The following is a 20,080-nucleotide window of genomic DNA, read 5'->3' as shown; positions in this document are numbered from 1 at the left end:
GCATGCATCTAGTTTGCATACAAATAAAGAATTATGGTTGTCGTGAGGCAGGTAGACTAAATGAGAGGACCAGCTGTCTTGATGTGTTCTCATCAGGCAGAACAGATTTCTCTCTCTCTTGCTGAGTGAGATAAAGTGGTTTTCTTTCTTTTTGTCTGCAGTTAATAATTACCAATAATCTATTCTATCATATTTCAAGATCTTCTACATGGCTCTCAATTTTAAACAACAATTAAAGCAATTAAGACTGTCGCGCACGCAAGCCATGTTTCATTCTCTGTAAAACGTCCCCTCCCTCCTTGTCCATATGGTACTTTGCAGCAGTGACATAAGGACAGCTTGGAAAAAGGAGGAGAGAAAGCGATATTGCCTCTCATCCTTAATCTGTCGTTTACCGCGTGGTGTCTTAACTAACCAAGCTGACTCGCAGGGCTATGCTTAAGTGGCAACCTAGTCATATCCGCGGATGATGAGAAGTGCTGCACCCAATCAAGGCAGAAGTTTGTTTTCTTTCTGACGAGACGCTTTCATGCGTATCAGCTCACGCTGTGAATACGATTAACACGGAATAGTGTTCTGAGGGCATTTCCATGTAAATCTCAATACTGCTCCAGCATAAGTGTAATTGGCTTTCTTGTCATGGAGACATATCAGAACACACCATGTTAAATTGAAACAATTAAAGGCTTCAAATGATTTCTGTTGTTCTGTGACAAATGCGTGACAGATTTCCTTCCATTGTTTGCCGTGCTTTGCATAAAGGTCCCGTGTTCCGCAACTGTTTAAATGGAGCCGCTCACATGACAGATCACCTCAGATTTAGAGGCTGTTTTATGTTATTGCCATGAAGAAGAAAAAAATAATAAGTGGGAAGTCATAACAAATGATGTGTTATAAAAAATATCTAACAATAAGGAGATGTGGTCTGGAAGAGCCCAAATGTGATTCTTCAAGCACTAGATTAACATGGATGTTGTATTTATATTATCACAGTTAATAAAAGAGGGCCTAGGTTATGTAGCTTGGAGTGCTAATGCCATTATAAAACTGTAAGGCAATTACTCTGTTAGCTCTAGCCTGAGGTAATGAATGCATTTAGAAGCATAGGGCCATTAGATGAAGGTACTTCAAAGAGCACAGGAAGAGAGATTCATTTAAATACATGGGTAATTGCTTGACATGAACACATTTGTAATATTTTCTCCTTGTGGATTACACAAAGAATTGGAAAAGAATGGGCTTATGCTCATTTTGGGAGGAAAGAAAAGAATCCAAAGCAATCAGCTTAATAATAAAACAATATTGAGTTTCCACTTTTAATTTCATAATGAATCTAATTTGTTACAGAAGAGAGAAATTGAGTGTGATATAATGTGATATCCAGTCTATTTGTCCATTACTGCCAGAGGGCACAAAATGGTATTATAAATTGTCTTTTTTATATTATGAATAGAAAATTGTTTTATAACAAGATCTTAAAAAGGAGGGTGAATTCCAAAGTCTCTCTTCACTTAACGCGATGCCCGCAAACCAATCTCCTTTCTCATCACTTGACTGCTCACACTTATTACTTTCATATTCACCCTGGACTTTGCATTGAATTTTTATATCTCCACTCCTCCCACAGGGTCAGACTGTCATCTACGATGTTGTCTTAGAATTACGAGGTAAACTTCAATCAGAGGCAGCTTCCCCCCTTTTTTTCTCTGTGTAGCAACAATATTAGCGTGCATCCCTTGCTATCCATGAGCACTCCCATATTGGCTTTCTGTCTCCTTACAATTACCACGTGTCTTACTGGTCCCAGGGAGAAGGCTGGTGGAAATCAATAGCGCAGTAATATTATCAACTGGAGGGTGAAGTCATGAGAGGGGGGGGGGGGGATGGAGGCGGTGAGTGAGCTTGGTGTCGATTTGCCTTTCTGCTAATGCACACCCCGCGTCCTCCAGCTTTATCTTCTTTTTATAGAGTCTCCCTACCTCACCTGCACCCTGTAATGGCTGTTCTCTATATGCCTTTTCTGTTCTCATTCCAAATGTACATGCCAGCTTCGGCCCGCCGCAGGCTGTTTTATTGGGAATGTGCTTTTGACCCCGAGAGCTGACCCTCAGATGGCAAGCTTAACAATGACGAATCACTTGGTGGGATCATTTACATGCCCCCTGAACCCCATATTTGGGTCCATTAGAGAGCAAATCAAATATTTATGTTGTTTATTGGAAGTGCAGGGTTTCATCTCACTGTGTGATTGTTTCATGCAAAGGCTGGGAGAGCGTGCTATATTAAGTATACACACACACCCAGGAAACTAATCTTAGGTTCAGTGTCAAAATCTGTCTCTGAGCCAAACGACGTTTTTCTACCCGAGGAAGAAAGAAAAAAAAAAAGTGAGGTTTTTCTGTAATAAAGCCGGGTTTAACATCGTTGCTCTCTTTGTTTCGAGAGATGTGGTTTTCACAAAGACACTGCGTGACTTTATAAAATAGAAACAGTGGAGCCCGATTGACCGGTGATGCCTGCGGAGATGGAAGGAGTCATGTGGATATTAAAGGTAAAGTGTACTTTACCTTTTGGTCTACGTTTACAGTTGAAATTAGAGTAACATTTCATGTCTAGGTGTTGTTTCCTGTCTCCACAGGGACCGGGTCTAATTGAAACACTTCATATACTGAGCCAGGGACTAGCTGTGATGTTCTATTTCTCCACATCGCTTTGGTCAAACTTCTATAGCTACCACACGGTCTGTTCTTTATTAAATTGTCCGTTGGACATTAATGATATTGCTGTGTTGCATGCTGGGATTTAATAGATAAGGTCTTTAAAGGTTTTACAGTATTATTAAAACTCCGAGGTGGCCTCCACTTTACTACATGCCGAGGGGTTTTGAATGTACTAATCAGTCATATTATTACACTTGACACATCTGGAACGTCAGTCATCAAAATAGTTACTGGCAGGGTAGCAATTAGTGAAAACACAGTGAGATTTTATCAATAGGAAAAAGGGTGAGGGAATCAAAGAGAGGGAACGGAATAAAAGAATCAAAGAGATTTTTTATTTTGTTAATGTGTACACCTTAGTTTTTCAGGCTCAGATCTTTCAATATGGCAGCCTATTTATGTGCCACAACAGTGTGTCTAAAACTGATGGGGCTTTCAACTCCTTCACCCGGGTTCAAAAGAAAACAATAAGAAAGCCAAAGCATAATAACATGCAGTCTCTGTCTATTAGCTGCAGTAAGACGAGGGGGTTTACGGCACAGGGTTCTGTAAACAAAAGATTAAACCAAATCGAGCTGCAGAAAATGAAAGGAAAACATGAGTGGGGTAATGAGGGTGCAGACGTCGTTTCTGACCAGATTACCATCTCCACAGACTACTGGAGAGGAAAACGCCTGATTGAGCTATTTTACCACACAGAGAGTTTACGCCTCTCTCCACACACAAAACCAATACCATTACCACACTGGTTAGTGGGTAAGCCACATATGCGAGGCGAAGCTGTTTAGGGTCACGGTGCTCTCAGTTGATGGTGATGTTGTTTTGTTTGTCACAATAAAGAGTATCAAGCCGTTTTTACCCAAAACAGGACCGTGTCATCGGAGCTCGGTGTTTCTAATGTGCAGCAGCGATGCCTGACTGACCTTTGGTAACCTCTCAGGGTCGCCGGGGTGTCTGGGGATGACCTTCTGCAGCCTCTGGAAACCATAGTCGATGGTTGGCTCATTGAGGGCTGAAAGAAAGAGCGGAAGGGAGGATATAAAATGGTTAGTATTAAACAATTTCAGGGTTAATTTTGTCAAAGACGGAGGGAAACTAATTGAGAAATCTGTTAAGAGTTTACAGAACAAAAGTCATTTCGGAATGCCTAATTTTGTCAAAACCTCAGGGGTGAGACAATTTTTATGAAACATCAGTGGCTCTGGGGGGGGGGGGGGGGGGGCATGTGATGGAAAATGACACAGGTTCCTCTGACACTTGTGTCACCAAGTGCTATTCCATTAACAGCCGTGATGACCTACATCAGTCTGAGGATCCTTCACAGAAACCCTCCCCCTTTTTTTTTATCTGCCTGAGAATATTGACTACAGCAAACTACATAGCGAGGGTCTTTTAATCTAACAGAGCTTTAATAATCTGTGAAAGGCTGTCCACACATTGATCTAGTGTAAGTTGCTGTCATTTCAACCTTCTGCACCAACTGTACTGCAACACTGGGTCTGTGAAATACGGCGGCAGATCCCATGGAGCCATTAATCTCTCCCACCCCTCAAATAGTAATCTGGGGCATGAGGCATATTGGGCGATGAATCAGAGGCACAAAGTAAATGAATCATAACCCAGACTTTGGTGAGAGCAGGGCGTTTTATGTCTGACAGTCCTAATGGGTAATTGAAGGTTTCCTTACAGCTCCGTCTGATTCTAAACAATCATGTGTACACTCATAGGCAGGACAAGTGGAGGCTGGGAGGGCAGAGGAGAGAAGGAGGGGTGGAGGGGAAGGAAGGGGGTGAGCAGTGCAAAGGGGGAAGGAACGACTTAATAGAGAACATCACTTCTCAATGTAGATATCATTTTCAGGAGAGTAACTCCGCCGAGCAAGGCGCTTCATAAATCAATGGCTTTCTATGGAGACTAATAAGAGCTGCCTGCCTCTATTCATTGTTCACCCTGTAATTTGGCCCATCACTCATTACTCAGCATGTAATTTCAGCATTAACACCGCACAGCTCGCTGAACCTGCTGAACACCAGAGAATGTGAAAGCAAGCAAACGCTCCCCCCCCCTCACACACACACACACACACACACACACACACACACACACACACACACACACACACACACACACACACACACACACACACACACACACACACACACACACACACACACACGCGCAGGGAGGCAGGCAGGGCCACTGAAGCACGAGCCAAGGAGTCACGGCAGGGAAACGAACATTTATGTTTCTCATTCTTCCTTTTGTTCGCTCTCCTCTAAACAAGTCTTCACACACAACCCGGAGCTACACACACACACACACACACACACACGCACACACACACACACACATTCACACACACACACACACACACACACACACACTGTACCTGCTCATGCATACATACAGTAGTCATGTACTCTCACAGAAACATACATACAATCGAACACATGCACCACTTGGGCCAAAACTTGAATACAGTAATTGCTAGTCCGACCGTGATCAGACGGAGCAATTATGTGTTCAAGCATGGACAATGCGGGGTGCTAATCGATAGCAGGGATCTCGCTTACAAATACACTGGTGTTCAACCCTATAGGCCAGATACACCTGAATAACCCCCACGCCACGGCAACATAAACTGCTGGAAATCTGATTTGACATGTCATCATGTATACCGAAATGACAAAGGCCTGTTTTGGAATGTGTTAGAAAGACATCTTCTCCTTAATAAAGGATTGATCTGCCGTATTGATCGCATATGACAAGGCTGGAGCCGGGAATTTGCCCCCTTTCTTTTGTTATTTCCAACCCCCCCCCCCCCCTTTCTTATCTATGCACTCTGGTAGTCCCATAGATGTGTATATGTGTTAAAGCGAGTGTGAGTGTGAGTGCACGTGCCCGGCTGAGAGAGTGTATGCGCGGCAGCCCTTGCCAGACCCCGCTGCTCAGTGTGATGTAAATTGTGTATGTGTAAAAAGCACTCCATAATCAGGCCATCCATCATCAGAGGCTGTCAGTGGGCTCTCTCAGGGTGATACATCACGCTCTCCTGTCCTCTGCCTCAGCTGGGGCCTACACAACCCGCCAGGCATGCTGGGAACACAGCCGGAGAAACGTACAGTACAGGACGAGACCCGGGTTGGGAGAAGTTGTTCTGTTTGATGTGCCTTTCCAACGATAATGGTGCCCTACTGTAAATGCAGACCCACGGATTACAATGAATGTGATTTGGAGGGTACGGTACCCCGAATTACTACTGGGTTTATGCAGAATATCATAGCTAAATACAGTTGAAGTTGCCTCCTCCGCGTGTTAAACGCAGGCTCACTGTTCCGCAGTGGCAGTCCGAGTGTCAGGCATGATCTCCACATGTCGACATGTCGCCATCTCATCTATCATGGAGATGATCTTTGTAACAACCCCAGCGTAATGAAATTGGTGACACAGACCGCCATCTGCTATTGATTTCATGCAAATGCTTTTGACAGCTGATGGAGACTTGCATTAGCGCTAAACGGTGCTGTCAGTTGATGAGTTGACAGTTTTGTAGTCGTAGCATGTACACTGGTGCAGACAGACACAGACAATGTCAATAATCCTGTAAGAGCCGCTGATGATATATACTGAGCACTTATATTCAATCTCCACAATAAATGTGTTATGTGTGTAGTCATTACATTGCTCTGCACATTTTTCCTTCCGAGCAAAGATTTTCTTTCAGCTGCTGAGCTTTTACAAGAGTCATCGGGACTCCTCTTCTTACTTTTTCTTATGCCACACACATTGACAGCAGCCTTTTCCCCCTGCTTTTGCCCCCACCTCTTCACCCCCTGTCTTTTTTAATCCATGAAACATCATTATGCTCCGACTTCACACTCTGCCATAAACTTAACTCTAATCTAAAGAGCAAATGTTGCTCCGCTGACGTTCCAGCGTGACTCCATGCGTGCCAGAATTTGTTGCGTCCTCTGTGTCCCTCCAACACAATAAGGTAAAAGAGAGGAGGTGGGGGGGGGGTTGGCTGGAGCAATTGAGTGGGGGTGTGGAAGAGCCATGCCATCCCTCCTTACCCCTCCTGCACAGCTTCTCAATTGCTGCAAGGAAACATGAAACCCTCCACACACATCCCATAAATCCTGCGCTGGGTGGGGAGTCTAGCCGAGGGGAGGAGGGACCAAGGAAGGTGGAGGGGTGGGGGCAACGCTGGGGGAGGTATGATAGGGGTGGGTAAGTGAAGGGGGGGGGGGGGGGCCCTGGCACGTTCCAGTCACGCCCGCTTCCCGGCCCGCGGCCAATCAATACCACTTTCCTGTTTTAGAGGCGGGTAATTATGAGGTGGAGAGATTGTGTGACCTCTCACCCCTGCTGCATTACTCGCCTGATATTAAGATAAATTGCCTGATTTTGGGTAAACATATGCTGCAATTCAAACTGTCAGCACTGGTTTGCTCAGGGATAATTTGTATTGATCTCCTGGCTTCTTCCCCATTTTGCTTACTGACCTCATGGATAATTAGAGAAAAAGAGACACGGGGAGGTAAGGCAGGGCTTGCATTTGAATACTTTTCAGGGGAGATGAAGAGCACATGGGGGGAGACATTAGAGACTAATAGAATTTTCATTTTCTCTCATTTTCCACTCAGATTTAGACAGCTTACTTGTATTGTTCAATTATATTGCTTACACCTTTTGCTTGTGTTACAAAAGGGAAGATGATTTAATTTCAGGATCCAGGCTGTGCAAATATACTGAGACAAAATGACAGCAAATATGTTCAAATTAAATAGCTGATAACTTAAAGAAATTATTGCCTCACGTGAGCAAAATTTGCATGATAAGTGGCAAAAAATAGAAACAGACCTGCTGAAGAGTGTGCTTGTCCCTCATGAAGGTTTGGAGGAATATTTGTATGAATATTTTAGTGATTCTCTCTCCTGAGAGTGAATGATCATGTTTCAGAATATGAAGAAGTGGAATGCATGACTCGGTCTGCAGCTGTGACCATATCATTTCCAATTTTGAATATGGCGCATGCGCTCAGGCGCCCGTGGCAGACCTTCAGTGGAATTCCTCTGCCTGGAATGTGCACTTCCCAATCTTATTTTGATCTGACGCCTTCATCTGCCGTCCCCTTTCATGCCACTAACACATTTTCTCTGAGAGCTCCTTCAGCCCGCCTCAGTCCAGCCACTTTACTTAAAATGTAGAGTGGATGGCGTGTACATGGCATCCGAGTGTGGTCTGCTGCTCCTTCCCCATGTTCCCTCGAAATAGGACATGAGTAACCGCTCTACAGGAACAGTGTAACATGGCCGATGCTGGCAGCCAGAAGTGCTTACATGGCAATACACCAGTGTGTGCCCTCGGTCTATATGAAAGTGGATTGAACACATGTATTGACTTACAGTATCGGGGTATAAACATGGGGAAATGTTTGAGGAAAGCAGTAAATTCAAGGGAAATTGTTCCTTGTTAAGTCTATGAGCCTGAATGGGAGCTTGTACAGAGTACTAGCATTCCTGCCAGCCATTACAGCTTATTACGATAACTCTATCTTTCCAGGAGATAAAAACCTAGCCTTGTTGCCATTTGCCAGCTATTACTTTCGCTAATTATACTTAACTGCTTCGAGCTTATCTCCACTCCTCCTACACCATTGAGCAGTTATTTTTTTCTTTCCCCTTAACACAAATTAGAGGTGGAGTGGGAGTTGGAAAGGGGGAGACAGATAAACAGCACAGGCAGAAGTTCATTCAAGTGTTATTGTATTTCTGACTTGTCAAACAGTCTACGTGAAGCCTTCTTGACACCAGCAGTCTGTTAGATGGATGCACTTCACAACAGCGTCAACAAACATAATGACCGTCTCTCGCTGCTGTTCCTCTCGCTGCTGTTCAGCAGTTGACGAGAGGGAGAGACGGGAGAAAGAGTAAATCTCCTCTCCGTGTTACTGTAAGGAGTTAAAACCGAATATGGTGCATATCAGGAAGGTGGAGTATTCAAAGTCATGCTGCTGCTGCTCCTTGAATAAGATTGGTTCCAGTGTACAGGGAAAATAAAACATGCATGCAGATGTAGACACCATTTTAAAAAAAAAGAAGATAAAAGAAACTCAAACCAAGCCAAATTTGAGTTTTCACGGCAAACCCACACAGAGCAAACCTCATCTGTTTCAACACTGACCATATCATCGCCATCCACTGCAGCCAGTTATCACTCAGTGATTCCATCTCCAGCAGTCTCAAGTTGAACAGGAAATTAAAATTTCAAAGATCTGCAGTTAAGATAAATCAATGGAGACAGATCAATGTTCATTGAAATTTCATGAACTTTGAGCCAATACAGATGGAAAAAAAAAAAAAAAAACCTAGACAGTTACAGTCTCCTGCAGATATTGCTCCTGCAACAGATAAAATGTAATTAACACGGTTAAAAGGGAGCAATGTTACAGATTGCACATCCATAATTTCAGGCTCCCTTCATATCGGCTGTATTATTAGAAAGGGCCAAAGACACCTGTTCAATTCTCTTAGATGACATCTAAAGTATGTGTGCCACTTCTCTAAGGACGTTGGCGGACTTTCACACATTACCGGCCAGCAGAAATCAAATGGGTTCCCTTCACAGCTGATTGCAAGCGCAAATTAATATTGTAAAATGAAGATCAATACATGGACGGGGCACAGATCGATGACGGCTAAATTACGGCCGCATTTTCCCCCTCATTCAAGATGAGTTGTGTTTTCCTCTCAAAGTCAATACCGCGCTGCCTCCCTCATTCATTTCTCAATAAACTTGCCGATGAATTTCAATCAAAATGCGGCAGTGGAGGGGGCTTGAGGGGGCTGGAGTTCTTTTAAAGCCCGTTGGGTGTGGATCATACTGAAAATGGGGCAAGAAGAGGAGGAAGAGAAAAAGAGGAGGAGGAGGAGGAGGAGGAGGAGGAGGAGGAGGAGGAGGAGGGGAAAGATCCTCGTCTATCAAGAGCCCCCCCTTCCCTGCCTCCTCTGTCTCTCTTTCCTGTGGCAGAGGACTGATACTGTGACTTAGCGAGGACAATCCATTTTAAGAGCCATTACAAAACAGACCTCTAACGATACAGTGGGACAAAAAGTGGGTCCAATTAAAATTAAATCAATGAATACTATCCTTACAGGGAGGGAAAAAACACACACCCATACTTTCATTTTTCTCTTGAAAGATAACCACAATACATTTCACGGAGAGATGTAATGGGGGGGAAATACATGCTCAACTGCAAGTACTTATTTCAATCAATTTCCCGGAGCTGGATTTCACAGGTCACTTGCTGATAACACGCTGTGGAATAATGCCACAGTGTGCTGCTCAAAGCCTACCTGACAAGCTGCCTGACAGTGGGGGAGTGCGAGCACGTGTCACGTCAGCCCTCTAATTGGACACAAGGACCTTCCTCCGTGGAACCTTGTCGCGCAGCACACAGGCTCACAAGGCCTTCAAACCAGGCCCATCTAACTTGGCAACGAGTGTCTGCTCCACTCCTGTGGAGCCCGTGCTAAATACCAGAGTTGTAATGAGACAGGCAGGTATGGGGATATGGCTCGTGGATAACATGCTTTGACACATGCTAAAACTGTTGTGCCAACTGGTTACAACCCACTTGACTGTGGCGCTGACATTTATGAAGGCCTATGTCATCTGTTCTTGTTGTAATATTTCATACAGCAGCAAGATTTCATTTTTTTTTTTTTTTCCCCCAACGCGCTCTTTTAATGAATCTACAATGATTTGTGAGGATGTTTTGAAGACTGTAAATATACATCCCCCATATGAAGTGCTTGTTTGCAATCCTCCTCAAACGCTGATCTGTTTACATTCCTCCTTGAACGCCTTTGATTATAGCGTATCTTTGCTGTTGGCCACACCCCGTCACTGACCAGCAACCAGCGAAGTACCAAACCCAACCCTGCAGGACAGGAAATGAAAAGGAAGCTCTCCATCTGATCAGCCTGTGAGCCTGAGACTTCAAAGTAACGGCAGGGCGGAGAGGAGACATAAGGATAGGCCCAATTCACAGGCTGGACAGCGCAGGGCCCTATCTGATGTGCTCTGATAAAGACGTCTGTGTTTGTTTATTTAATGTCTTTTTTTGGGGGGGGAAGGAGGAGGAGGAGACACAGTCCAAGACCACAAAACATTTTGTCCCTCTTTCTAAGAGTAAAACAGGATGTGAGTTTAATTTTGGACTTGAGGACAGGATAAAACTATTTCTATTTCTGGATTTCTTCACAGCAAGGTTGCCATAGTTTGGGTGAACATGTAAAACAAATATCCTTGCAGAAATTTAGTTTTTTTTTTTTTTTTTTTTTTTTTTTTTAATGGGCCATGCATATAATAGGAAATAGTATTTGAAGTGTAGCTGTAAAAGAGACCTTACTGCTGCACCATCAACATCTTCCTTTTCCATCCCTTCCAGGGTTGACATTTCTTGATCTCCACCAGTATTGAGTGAAGCCCACATGACCCCTTTGTCCTTATGTTGATGAATGACTGCCTCATACCCATTTTGTCAGATTTTGGTGCAGTGGAGTCGATAGCGTCACCTTGACGAGGAAAGTTTGTGATCCATCAGCCCTCAAGGCTGTCTAGCCACAACTAAAGCCCGGCATGAGCCGCTCACTGTATGGGGCATCTGCTTCATCCAAAATCCTTCACCCAGTGTGCTGCTGCTTTGTGAGGTCGCGCGAAAGGCTCTTATTACTGCCGCTGTACAGTAAGGGGGGGGGGGGGAGAAAACCATGGAAAAAAAACACTTGACTTGTACTAATAGCTGAGAAGCCATGCTGGTCACCAAAGGTCTGAAGACGAAGCACCCTGTCAGTGCCCAGCTTGGGAAATTAGCAAATAATGTTCCCTTCCCCCTGACAAATGTGTGACAGCTCGCCTTCGCCAATCATTCTCTCCTAACGTTATGATGCATGTCCTGGATCCCCACTGGAGGATACAGGCGAAGTTTACTGACCCTCAATTTACCCATGACAAATGGGGTCCCGGTAAATGTGCGTTTTCTGGGGCGCGGAAGGGGTTCATTTTAAGCAATCCTGGTTATGTGGATGTCACTGATTAGGATAAATAGTGGCGGAGTGTGTTAGGACTGCTTGCAGAACCATATTACCAAGGGCCTGCATCGCTGCCCCCGGAGGGGAGCTCTCATGGAAACTTGGCCAAGATAGAAAACCAAAAGCTCTGATGCAATTAGGAGCATAAATTGGATGAATTGTACGGTCACGTTTTTATTTATGATTTACTCCTTCATATACTCCTGTAACTACACAGTAAAAAGGCTAAGGTGCTGCAAATGAGGCTGAAAATTGAGACTTTTTGTTTAGAAATATTCCATCAAACCCAACTCACGCTGTCCTTAATAAAGTGTAAAGTATAATAAAGTATTGACTCAGGTGCAGCCACGACTTTCTCCTTTTGATTTTCTACAACCTTGCTGACAGTTGGTTCTACCAGCCCTGTCCTGACCAATGGATAACCAATACATGGATTAGACAGAGGACAAGCTAGCAAGTTCCAAGGGAGAATGTTGTCCGAGAAGGTAAAAAGGTACAGACTGTAAAATAGAAGGAAATAGGCAGCATGTCATTTCTTTAAAAATGTGCCAATTAAAGAAGTTATAAGCTACTTGAAGCAGGCAGTAATCGACAGCATAGTAAAGTTTTATATAGCAGGGCATGTCTGTTTGTCTCATTAGTGTTTTAAACATTCGATAGTCAATGCCAACAGGATTATTTGACATATACTACAGGGTGCTCCCTTTCTGAGAATGGATTGTGAGTTTTGGATTGGTTCCAGGGTGCTAACCCGAGTGAGGACGTGTCCCTCTGCTGTTCGAGTCGACTGCAGTCTCCTCTGTGTTGACTCTTAGTAATTTGTGATAATTTCTTAAATTGAGCGAGTTAAATCTCCACAATTAGGGTGGTGGTGCAAGAAGAGTCAACATGAAAAAAAAAAAAGGGTCTAAAAAGGCACTCCTCTCAAGCCGTGCTCTCAAGTCACGCTTGAAGCCATATGCTTTGATAACTAGACCTTTGATATGCACATGGTGCTCTCCAATATGACACCAGAACATTCAGTGCCTTTTAGACGGCGGTGTCACTACATACCCTTTTCAGCCCATGTAATCCGCTATTGTAACTCTGGGTCATTTCAAATCTATTTGCTCACGTAGTCCCATTTGTTCAAGTGCTGTAGCACCGGCAGAAAAGATCTGGTTTGAAATGAGCTGTTTCATTCTTAAATACATGATCCACTCCCGTGCACTCGATGCATCAGCCAATTCACTTTTTAGTGCCGGAGAGAAGTAGCTAACATCCTTTCACCTAGCAATTACTGTACATATGAAATCAGCGGCACCTAATTCTTGCGTTATGCATTCTGCTCCCTTTAACGGTTTCATTCTTTAAAGCGTCAACCCTTGTACAATCAGGGTGAGCCACACAGGGAATAGCAGAGTGGAGGAGCCGGACTTGTCTATTGGTGACTTTCTCTTTTAATTCACCGCACTAATCAATTGTACCACCGTTGCCTCCAGGGGTAATTGTATCTTTATACTAACTGGAAGTGAGTAGGAACCCGGGGAAGACAGAGAGGAAGAATGGTGGGGGGGGGGGGGGGGGGGGGATCAACAAAGATAGAGAGAAGGGGACACGTTTCCCCAGTAAAACCTGATGGTAATCATCCCAATCCGCTTAGCCTCTGTGACTAATGGGGTCTGTTCTTAAGGGACCTGGCACTTTCACTAGGGTGCTATAGAAGCCATTAATGTCTTAACTTATACACCTTCTCAGGGCTGTGCAGTAACACACACACACACACACACACGCTACATCACTCACTCTCACACAAACAGACACACATACAGTTACGCAGCCACACTACACTCCTGTTTCATTATCCCGGTGCCTTGTTGGCCTCTGCTCTGCTCCTGCTAGGGAGGTTAAATGCAGGAGAGCTGGGCCAGACTGCACGGTTGGAAGAGAAGGGGACGGATGGCTGGGGGTGGTGGTGGTGGTGGTGGAGGTTTGGGGGGGCGAGAGAAGGAGGGGGGCTTGATGAGAAACAGCTGCCCCAGGATGGAGGGGTCTGGATGGGGTTTCGGTGAGGTGGGGTTGCGTGTTGGGTGAGAGGGGGGGGTGCAGCTCCAGCAGAGTGCTGGCCTTGCTCCGCTCAAGGCCAGGGCTCTGCTGAAGGCCTGGGAGTGCTGGGGGAAGTGAGAGTGCTTTGACGCACCCCCATTTTATTCTGCCCATCAGAGGTGGAACAGACAGAGGCTTCCAGGTCAGACAGGCTCTGACCCCAGCAACCTCTGTCTCCTCACCAATGATGACAGATAAGACCACCACTTCCTTCTGTTAGCCAAGATAATCAGATCCTTTACTTAGAGTGTGACACACACACACACACACAGTCTCGCTCACACATACGCACCTCCTTCATCTCGTTGCGCAATTTCTCTCCTATGAATTCATGTTGAACACACATGAGAATAACTTCAGACGTACTCGTGCACTTAACCCAGATATTGCATTTGTAATCTGATTCATAAAAAAAAAGTTAAACCACATTTTGGCTTACAGAATCAGCAAATCAGCAGAGAGCATTACCTGTATCACTAAAGGATAGATAGCGAGAACTGCATGAGTTTAACAGAGCTTGGCAACGCCCTTGTATGATGGCAGGTCAGAGGGGGATCGAGTTGCACTTGTAGGAGCCCCTCCATGAGAACAGCTTTTCGCGAGCCATGCAGCGCTCACGTTTAATATTCAGCGACCGGGGCCCTGGTTAGTGCATTATTAGTGCCTGGACTCAGGGTTGAGAGCTCCATCCAGAGAGAGAGGTGAGAAAGTGTGTGGTAGAGGGGGGGGGGGGTTACAGCAGAAATCTGTAGAAAGAGAAACAGAAGGGGGAGAGAGAGAGAAAATGTTTTGACTCACCAGTATAGACGAATCTCCCAGGGGCACCTTTGCAGAACTGCTTGGACTTGTAGGACAGCGTGACTTCCACAACACCGGGGATGTGCCGAGGTGGAGTCTGGACGCGGATGGCGTGGGGAGTTATCAGCTGGATTACAGAGGGGAAGAAAAGAAATAATGAGCCCTGTGCAATAACAAGCTACAGAGCGTGTATTGTTATCACCGCTGGCTGGACGCTTTCTCCAAACAGTTTTAAAGTTTCAAAATAGTTTGAGAAATACGCTCTAAAAAAAAAAAAAAACTAAAACTATGCACACGTTTATTGAATTCTAGGCGTATCTGAAAAATCAGCGTCATACCTCACTCCATACAAGCATCGTGCCGAACACAACTTGTAGGCCATCAAAGAAGTTGTCCCCAATGATGATGACAGTGGCTCCTCCAGTGGTCCATCCCTCACTTGGGCTGATAGCCTTGATGCATGGGGTGGCTGCTTATCCAACACAAAGAGAAGAGCAAATTCAGCACCTATGCTTCAAGTCTCATGTCTCTTTTCACTCCGACACATAACTGCACCACCTCTACGTTCAGCCCTTCGTGTCTCGCTCACAAAGACATATCATGGAAATTGCCTCTGGAAAAAAAAAAAAAATGATGGATTTGTCCTTTAAGGCATGAGAATCAAAATCATTTATCAGCGCGCTGGAGTGGTGTAGTTAAGCAGACCCTTCAAATGGTCCACTTCACAAAGGCTAAACGCCAGGCTCACCAGGAAAATGATTTGATGGAGCAAATTACGTGTCAGGGCAAATGTAGCTATCAGAATTGATTAAGCATGCACTCGCATGTACAGTAAAATTTCAAAGTTGAACACATCTTAAATGAGTCAAGAATACAGGCTGTTAAAGTGGAAATGACAAGCTAAAGCTTTGCTGGTTCATGTTATTTCATTACCTTTGTTCTGCATGTGCAGTACAGTGCCGGCACACTGAGTGTAGTTTCAGGTTTCATAACGTGAAATGCACTCATGAATTATTCAGCTTGACTTTTTTTTTTCTTGCTTTTTGTGATCGATTCAATCCATTTCATATTGTTTATTACAATGCTTTTCATCTGGCATGACTTCTGCTACGTGGCTCTGCCATTCATCAACAGTCTGGGTTGTTATTATAATCTAATTTGAGTGATCTGGTGCCTCACATTCACTGTCATTTGATGCATTACCTTAATATGGTGTTCAGCACAACACCGTGTTTACACCAGAAATAGCATGACAGCTCGCCGTAAAATAGCAATATCAAATTTAATCTATTTCCATCAATATCTTTTAATACTCTATGAATTGTGCATGTTTTCCTGTTCCTCAAAATGTGAGCAACTATTTCTGCAAGTTCCTTTCTTTCGTTTTACAAGCTCAGTTCTAAACCTCTATTATCCCTTCCATCCAGTAAGTAAATCACAGGCAGCCATTGTTGTATGGATCACCTCAGACAAGACATCTCCCTTTGTTTGCCTTGCTGTTGGGTCTGTTCAGGTCATGTTTGCTCTCTCTCCCTGCCCATAAAGTGCACACACACACATTGGTACTACAGGGAATCTGACTTTAACAGGCGCTGTTGACTTCATGCTAATCACCTCGTACAGATTTTCATTTGTGAGGCCTGGAGGAGTGACATTTGCTTTCCTTAATTGCGAAGCAGAGCGTCTGAAAGAGGACCAACCCTCCATGGGCATGCTGGGCCCCCTCTAAGGGCCTGACCTTCATCAGTGCGGACGATTACAGCAAATAATTCACCCTTCAAAATTACTGTAAACAAATTGACTTTGGGGATGAGAGAGAGGGGGGCAGAAAGGGGGAGGAGGAGGAGGAGGAGGCAACAAGAGGGCCTGATGGTGACGGTGACTGTTGGGGGGCAGCTGCAGCTTGCAACCTAGGAGAGGCATACACAATCACACGTGCACGCTCAGTCAGACACACAAACACAGACGCACCACCTCGGAAATCCCAGTGCCCCCCTCCCACATGCAGAAGGACCCATGGAGAGGCAGCGACCGAGGCCCTAAGCCGTCCAGCCTTCTGCCTGGAAATTTGCATACGTCTCAATGCACAGACAGAGAGGGGAGCATGTGCTGAATGGGGACCGTGGCGAAGTGGATTACACAGTCAGCGCAGGCGATCTGATGACAGACACGCACAATGCCCCCTCAGCAGATGATAGGCATCACGAGGAGTGGACGGATGAGGATGCAAAGAGGCGGCCCCGACTGTTGCATCACTAAGTCTTTGCAAACTTTGGATTACAGGAGAAGAAATTAACTCGATTTCAATTCACATGTCATGGTGTGTTTTCGTTTTGGTTATTTTGTGTCTGAATTGTCACCCTCCTCACTTGGTTGGTCTGCTTTAATTCACTTGGAGATCGCGTCTACGCCGTGAATGGAACGCCTGCTGCCGATTTGTGATCTGTTTTAATCTTTCTCCACTCCGGTTAGGGTTAGCGGTGGAGGACGTCAAAACTGATCTGAGATCTGAGCAGAGGAGGTCTTAGCTCTAGTATTGTGACACTCAAACAGGTCTGATGTGGCCCCGTGAAGCCGTCCTTTGTTCTGCCTGCTGAAATGTGTTGTAATTGTGCTGTGGGATGTCCAGATGGTCGGTTGATAGTGCAGCTGATGGGATTATACCTTTTACCTCTCCCTGGGCCATCTGTTCCCTTTGACTCCCTCGCTCTCTCTCTCGCTCTCTCTCTCTCTCTCTCTCGCTCTCTCTCTCTCTCTCTCTCTCTCTCTCTCCCTCTCCCTCTCTCCCTCTCTCATACTCTCCTCTTCTCTTTCTCCTGTCCTCCTATCCTCCTCCACCCCCCCCCTCTTCTTTGCTCCTTCTCTTTCTTCCTCTTAGGCCCAGCAGTCTGGATTCACTTGTCTTTATTGCATAAACCCTAACAGCATTACAGCCACTTGGCATGCAAATGAGGCAGGCGCTGCAGGCTCTATGCTGAGTCTCCTATATTGTCTGGGGCTCTATAATGGTGGAACTGAGCTGAGGAACGTGTGTGTGTGTGTGTGTGTGTGTGTGTGTGTGTGTGTGTGTGTGTGTGTGTGTGTGTGTGTGTGTGTGTGTGTGTGTGTGTGTGTGTGTGTGTGTGTGTGTGTGTGCGTGTGTGTGTGTGTGTGTGTGTGTGTGTGTGTGTGTGTGCGTGCGCGCATGCGTGCGCGTGTGTGAATGAGAGATACATTCTATTTGTCTGCATGTGAGTGGGGGGTGACGCTGTGTGTGTGAAAGACTCAGCTATTTGTGAGCATGTTTATGCACCTTTGAGCCTGAATCTATACATGTTTGAGTGACAGGCAGAGCACAAAGCACCTCCATGTCTGAATGCATAATATGCTTGTTGTGTGACAGTACACACGAGTGAACAAAAATGTCACACCGCGAGTTTCAGTCTGTCATCCACTGGCGATAGCTCCCCTGCGCCAATAGGGGGCACCACTTCTTGATCAATGCCAGCCGGCACAAGTGGAGTGTGAGCTGTGAGAGGAAGGATGCCTCTGTGTTTCAGCCACACAGTCAGTCAGCCACACATATGAGGCTTCTCGCCCAGTGAACTCCTGAAGAAGAATGCGTTGCTAATTTAAAGCCCGCTGTCTGTCTGCCTCCGAGTTGTCAGAGCAGCATGGAGGAGGACATGGCTGGAATTACATTTCATGACTGGGTCCCCTTTTCTCATGTGTCACATCTCTGTTTGTTAGAGGTGGGCCCAAACAACGTGAGCAATCGCTGTTGATGCATGTTAAATTAGTTTGTTCTGGAGCTCAGGAAAAAAAAAAAAAAAAAAAACAATAGATCTTAAGTTGCGGGCACACACGCGGTTAAGCAGAGGGAAGCTGTATCAAAGTTATTAGACAAAGACATGTTCAACTGGGCGGTTGACAATAGCTTTTTTTCTTGCTTTACGGGGCATCACTCTGCTGCTTTGAAGAGTGTGGTGAAGAGCGGAATAAAAGGATGGGTTGGGGTAACCTGTAAAGAACACAAGCGCACGCGTGCGCACACACACACACACACACACACACACACACACACATACATGGATACACACAGAAAACACAAGGGATCCCAAGGGAGCGGGGGAACATGGAGGCAAGGGCTCAACCTCTTTAATTGCTCTCCTCATTAAGAAACTGGTTGCTAGGCGATCCACACCTATCGTGTCATAAACGTGAAACACACAAACAGAACGTCAGCGAACATAATGACTTTGGTGCTCCGGGCAGGACTTTAATTATTTGATTTTGTTCTCCAGTAGAGGAGTCATTAATAAAGACAAAAACAAATAGATTAGCTTTTCCCCCACTAGGACTGGAGAGCACCGAGATATATTAATTGTCTGTTGTTGTTTTTTTTTGTTTTTTTGTATTAGTACTTGTTGTATTAAACATTACATTTGCTTTTGGTGATAGAACCATTAATGCCCATTAATGTGTAGAGAAGCTGGTTTTAGTCAGTGGTGTATATAAACTGTTTGCCCAGCCATAATTGGCTCTTGAAATCTAAAGATAAGCAATTTGCACAATTGGCCAAAGTCATTTCATTTTCTCTTTCTTTTCTTTCTTTTTCTTTTTTTCTTACAATGTTTCAGCTGTGTGTGCTCCCATCTGCGAGTGGAGGCCATGAGGGTCAAAAGGTTATGTTTAGTGCATTTTACTTTTTGGATTTCCCATGGTTTGGTGGTCCCCTTTTTTCTTTCTTTTGGCTGAGAAGGCAATCAGTCTATCATATGGAATCAGTTGGAAGAAAAACAGTAAGTTCTGTTTTTCTCATAGGCAGACCCCCACTACCACCGCCCGTCCACACACACACACACACACACACACACACACACACACACACACACACACACACACACACACACACACACACACACACACACACACACCAGTCACCACCCCCCTCCACTCCTCCTTTCTGTCTTTCTCCTTCTTCCCTCTGTTTCAGCTCTCTCACAGTTAAATCTGCAGAACTCAATGGCAGGAAATTGACCTCACAGCCAAATTCTTAAGCAATTTGATCATGTTTCACATCGGCCTTTCAGGACAAATGTAGGTGCATTAGGAGACTGGAAGTAGTATAACGGTTTAGAAAATCTTGAAAAAGCTAATGTGTGATCATCATTGTCAGTGATACTGAAATACATAAACACACACAGAGTGATGAACACTACTTCCAGTCAAGCCTTCAGCATGAGGGATGAGAGAGGCAAAAAGCAACTGAAAAAGTTTTTGTTTTTTTTATATTAAATGAAGATGATGGTGGAGGAACAAAAAATGTCAAAAGGAGCTAGAGGCAACTACGTTCGTGATCTGGGAAAAAAAATGGGAGGATGGCTGAAAGAACTA

At 44.9% G+C, this 20,080-nt stretch overlaps 1 protein-coding gene across 8 annotated transcripts in view; it reads right to left on the bottom strand.

Annotated features, from left to right (window-relative positions):
- LOC308138533 (transcription factor COE3) overlaps positions 1-20,080 on the bottom strand; it is a 70,000-nt gene that overhangs the window by 6,270 nt on the left and 43,650 nt on the right. For 6 of the 8 annotated variants that reach the window (XM_080507686.1, XM_080507687.1, XM_080507689.1 and 3 more), the window contains exons 9-11: positions 15,043-15,176; positions 14,705-14,831; positions 3,644-3,732 (exon numbers count right to left, since the gene is read on the bottom strand). In XM_080507686.1, the coding sequence (XP_080363812.1) occupies positions 3,644-3,732; positions 14,705-14,831; positions 15,043-15,176 (350 nt within the window). The remainder of the gene's footprint in view (positions 1-3,643; positions 3,733-14,704; positions 14,832-15,042; positions 15,177-20,080) is intronic. The other 2 variants (XM_080507688.1, XM_080507693.1) reach the window with 1 other exon arrangement.

This window comes from Blennius ocellaris (assembly GCF_963422515.1).
Source record: "Blennius ocellaris genome assembly, chromosome: 13".
In the NCBI taxonomy this organism is placed as follows: Eukaryota; Metazoa; Chordata; class Actinopteri; order Blenniiformes; family Blenniidae; genus Blennius; species Blennius ocellaris.
This window is presented reverse-complemented; position numbering and strand designations above follow the sequence as displayed.